Source organism: Sinocyclocheilus rhinocerous, unplaced genomic scaffold (assembly GCF_001515625.1).
Source record: "Sinocyclocheilus rhinocerous isolate Xijiao unplaced genomic scaffold, SAMN03320098_v1.1 scaffold61, whole genome shotgun sequence".
In the NCBI taxonomy this organism is placed as follows: Eukaryota; Metazoa; Chordata; class Actinopteri; order Cypriniformes; family Cyprinidae; genus Sinocyclocheilus; species Sinocyclocheilus rhinocerous.
The window spans coordinates 2,526,560-2,531,710 of NW_015640445.1; the positions used below are offsets into that span (position 1 = coordinate 2,526,560).

At 35.9% G+C, this 5,151-nt stretch overlaps 1 protein-coding gene across 1 annotated transcript in view; it reads right to left on the reverse strand.

Annotated features, from left to right (window-relative positions):
* LOC107752804 (synaptosomal-associated protein 23-like) overlaps nucleotides 1-4,544 on the reverse strand; it is a 6,124-nt gene extending 1,580 nt beyond the window's left edge. Inside the window, exons 1-5 of the mRNA XM_016568872.1 lie at nucleotides 4,439-4,544; nucleotides 4,011-4,087; nucleotides 3,466-3,500; nucleotides 2,643-2,689; nucleotides 821-938 (exon numbers count right to left, since the gene is read on the reverse strand). Coding sequence (XP_016424358.1) covers nucleotides 821-938; nucleotides 2,643-2,689; nucleotides 3,466-3,500; nucleotides 4,011-4,087; nucleotides 4,439-4,475 — 314 coding nt within the window. The 5' untranslated portion in view covers nucleotides 4,476-4,544. The remainder of the gene's footprint in view (nucleotides 1-820; nucleotides 939-2,642; nucleotides 2,690-3,465; nucleotides 3,501-4,010; nucleotides 4,088-4,438) is intronic.
* Between the last annotated feature and the right edge of the window lie 607 nt (nucleotides 4,545-5,151).

Below are 5,151 nucleotides of genomic sequence, written 5' to 3' on the forward strand. Positions count from 1 at the left end.
GCGTTGTGTTGCATCGCGCCGCGTAAACATAAAACCATGTCTGCATTTGTGATCGGAGAAATGACAAACAACAAGCCCTACTCTACACTGCCCAAAAAACTAAATATAAAAAATATAAAATATAAAAACTCTTTAAATATAAAATACTTACTCACAGTCTGTGAGTCAGAACAGTTGGCACTGTAGTCTACTCTACCAGGATCAGGAAACAGTCCTCCGTAAAATGTGCTGCACACATCTGAATATTTGGTTTGAAGTGTTCTGGAACAGTGTTGTAAATACAACTTAACCACTGATTTCTTTCGCCGATCCGGCGATGCACAGCGCGATGTTGATGTATTTCCTCAGTTACCAGCACGGATCAGCTCCAGGCATGACGAAGCGGATATCGTCCTCTTTTGGAAGATTAAACAAAGTAGTTTCGCTTTCACAACGAAATACACAGCGCCTTCACGACATGGCGGCGGCAGCAACAATACTACAGCGAGAATAAAAGTTACGCCTTTTTTCTTTGCGTGAACATTTGGGCGGTGTTATGCAAGTCTTCCCAGATCGTGACGTAGGTATGTGGGGGCGTGTTAGAACGAGCCGTTTTAGGTAGGCGTGGCTGACTCTTAACTTTTATAAAGAATATCTCTTTGGATTTGAGAACTTACTATTTGCAACTTTACAGATCTTCTTTATGCACCAAGAGCTTGTAACACTCCAAAGAGAAAGGACAAATTGAAATCGCATCATATGACCCCTTTAAGGCTGACCTAGGCAAACTATTTCAGATATATAACTCATTGTCATACAGAAGATATATGCTCTAGCCAACCTGTTACATGGGCACAAACACAGGCCGCAGCATTTGGACAGTTCATTCAGGTTTTTTCGAGCTTGTTTCATGTCCTGCTTGATCTGGTCCATTTCCCGTTCCACATTCTTTAGTGTTTCTAAAATAAAGAAAAAGAGAAGAAGAAGAAAAAGTGTGTGGCAATCACATTAGCAAAATTTCTTCTAAATTTCACAGGCAAAAAAGTGTATAGTATAGTATATTATCAGTGTTGGGGAGTAATTACGTAATTTAATTACAAAGTAATTGTAGTTGTAATCAGTTAAAATTACTGAAAAAAAATTTAATTACAGTTACTTATGAAAATGTTAATGATTACAAAGGGGGGTTACATCTGAATATTTTCACACACATAGATTTGATTGATTTCCAAATTGCATTGACTGTAGTAAAATATGAGACACCAATGTTTCAGGAGTTTAGTACACAGAATAGGACACGCATGCTTATTCGATAACTGTTTTATTTCCAGTTTGGGTTTATGTATATGCTTTATTTTTTATATTTAACTGTTTTTTCCAAGGCATTGTTAGATTCCAGTTTTTCCTGTCTATGCAAAGATTTGATTTCAAAAACAGCATCATAGCTATTAAACTATATCTTATGATTTTAAATCTGTATTTAACCTCAGAATGATCTCAGAGTAAGTCAGATTTTGTGGCGGCTGTGCTTTCAAATTAAAATATTATCTTAATTCAAGTGATGAAGGATTTTGAAAGTGTACTGTAAGGTAGAAGTCTGCATTCCCGCGGCTCTCCCGCGGGAACCGACCAGATTTTTTGCGCCGCAAAATTCCCGAATAAGACGCGGTAGCGGTCGGTAACTCTGGTGTAATTTGAACGGGAGCGGGCGGTCTAACAATATCCCGTTCCCGACGTCCATTCAGAACAGCATATCTGCGCTTTATTCTTATTGACCACCGGTATACCGCTGTACCGGTGGTAGCCTAAATATACAGCCCTCAGACAGAACAGGCAGGTTGTCGATGAGTGACAGAGCAGAATAAGGATGGAGCACAGTGTGGATGCGCTGTCCTTGAAGGACGTTCAACTCGGTTTTATTTATATTTTGCTTAGCCTATAATTTTAAATGAATGGCAGATTATTTATTTATTTTTCTCTGCAACACTTTTCCTACTGTGTTAACAGAAAAATGTCAAACGAATTTAGAATTTTGACAAGAGAATAACCTAGCTAATAGGCCTAGGCTATTTTTGTACAACCTACATTTGCTTTCTCTCTGCAACACTTTTTTTCCTATTGTGTTGTAAATGTTAAACGAATTGTATCCTGACAAGACGAATAAAAATAAGAAATACAATTTTTGTACAACATTTTTATTTTCTCTGACACTTTTTTCCTACTGTGTTGCATAAAATATTAAACAAATTTTGTGTCTTAAGATAATTCATACAAATTCAAGTCAAAGTCAATAAATTCAAGACTCTTAAATAGGGTAACTTGTAATCTGTTACCTATTACATTTCCAAAGAAACCTTCCCAACACTGTATATTATATATCTCTCACACAGAGATCAAGTAGCTTTCTGTTGGTCAACGCAGCAAATTCGCATGACCAACCTGAACCCAGGTTGAAATCTATGTTGGTAAATTTTTCGCCTTCACATGAAATTCCCAATTTTGCAGAAATTACTGTTTCGAACATGACATTTTGCCAAGCAATGGCAAATGTGACAGCAGCTTAAGAGAGACTTCGTGGCTATTATAGCGTGTGAACAGGCCTCTAAATTGTGGGATATTGAGTTAGACATCAGAAATCAGGAGTATTGAGATAAAGAACTCACCTCCCTGCTCATCTAGCATAGTCATTGTTTTGACCCCAACGTTCAAACTCTGCAAAAATACACATGCTTCAAGTTCAACTCAAAGCAACTAAAAGTATATATACACACACACACACACATATATATATATATATATATATATATATAATAGTGCTGTCAAACGATTAATCGCATCCAAAATAAAAGTTTTGTTAACATAATATGTGTGTGTACTGTGTACGTACATGCATACATACACACAAATATATTTGAAATACATTTATTTTGTGCTAAGTATACAAGTACATTTATGTATATGTATGTGCTTCATAACAATAACCTGCAATTGTACTTTAGTATATACTAAACTGGTACACCGAAAGTCTGCTACAATTGGAACAACTCATTTTGTACTTAATGCACTTAAATTGTGTGGAAGTAGTGCTGAAGTCCAACTAAAAATATATTCAAGTATATTTGATTGAGCTAAAGTAGAACTATTGTTAGTATACCTCGGGTACTTTAAATATCTTGCATTTAAAGGCTGATGTTATACAGAGATGATACAGTCCTTATTAATAGTGATATTAAAACATCTTTTTGGCATAATATTAAGAAATGTGCATTGTGTAGTAAAGAAATACTCCAAACAAAGTTTAATTATAATTTTATATCAGTAAGTCTTAAGTGATATGTCAAAAATATGTTAATGGATTTGAAGTATACATAATATGAAATAACTATTTTAAATAAATTATGGCATAGGTTTTCTTCATCGTGTTTTTAAGGAGTAGGCCTATATTCATGTGTCATTGGTTAAACTGGTTAAAATAAGATCTCTTACGTCATTTGTACCATTCGTCTAGTGCTTTCAAGTGACTGAAAAACATATAAAAGGACAGTTAGTCAAACGTTAACATCAAATATTTATGGAAGCTTGTTTAAACCATGTGATAAAGAATATAAATGAGGTAACTGTGACTTTTTTTCTTGCAATTCTGAGTTTATCTATCCCAATTCTGTCATCAGAATTGTTGCAATTCTAAAAGAAAAAAGTCTGATTGCTAGATGTTAACTAGTACTTGCTGAACTGTAAAATAAAACTATGTGTTAAATATTTCAGATGAATGAAGAGTGAATGCACACTGATACTTCTGATAAACTATGGTTGTACAAAACTATTTCCACACTTCTCACAAAACCATATTTGAATAACTAGATGGGGCAAAATAAATATTTTTATTTTCAGTTTACAGAAATGAAAGAACGTTGCTTTCATATGAGCTGGGAATTTTACAGGAACTTGAAAACAGCAACTAATAAAAGAACAAGAAGGATTCATATCATCTTCATCTTAGACATCCTTGTGGAATCAAATAACAAACTTACCTGATCTGTTACACAGTTGGCTTTAGTTGTCATCTCCTCCACTGACATGTCTGCCATTCTGCTGAACTGGGATTCTGCTGGGATTTTAAACTGTATGTCAAATGTAAGATGATACATGTGCATATAAACAAAGATTACAAAAAAAAAAAAAACTATTCTTAGCCTGCCAATCAGAAATTATAATAGAATGTAATGCATATCATGGTATGGTTTATTCAAAACAAACCTTTTCTCTAACTTAATGGTTCCTAGCTCAGTAACAAACAACCAGTTCAACTTGATTCAAGTCACACTACTAAGCAATTATGCACAGCAGAATTTCAGCAAAAGAAATAGTGAGGATTGTCTACAAAGTAGAATATTTAGCTACTTTTATAATATTTAACTATTTTTAGCTCCTGTAAGTGTATGTGTATCTGTGAACTTACTCTCAAGATACTCCAGAGTTCGGAGTGTTGTGATCATTCAGTTGTACATGTTAACGTTTCCTCTTTGCATCACAAAAATCCCTCAGAGAGAGTTGTGGGTACACAAAAGGAGAAACAGCATATTTACATAACTTCTCATAGTGACGTAGTCAGGAAGGAGCTGTTGAAGGTACTTGCCCACCCCTTAACCATATCCCACCTCAAAATACACCTCTGGGCCCGTATTCACAAAACATTTTATCTTACCACTAAGAGTTCTCCTAAATAGAGGTAAAAGTTTTTTAGCTAGCGTTTTCTCTTAAAACCTATTCACAAAGCTTCTGAGACAAACTTTTACTAAGGAATAGAGAGAAGGACGATATCCGCTTCGTTATGCCTGGAGCTGATCCGTGCTGGTCGCTGAGGAAATACATCAACTTCACGCTGTGGATCTCCGGATCGGCTTTCACCATGGACGAAACGGAGTCCAGCCCGGGGTCGTCACATGTGATTGCTGCAAGCCCGCCAGCCGCTCCTTCATCGAATCCGCCAGCCACCGCTCACTCAAGGCCGCCGTGTGTGACACTGTGTTTTGTTGTGAAAGCGAAACTACTTTGTTTGGTCTTCCAAAAGAGGACATGACTAGAAATCAGTGGTTAAGTTGTATTTACAACACTGGTCCAGAACAGTTCAACCCAAATATTCAGATGTGTGCAGCACATTTTATGGAGGAC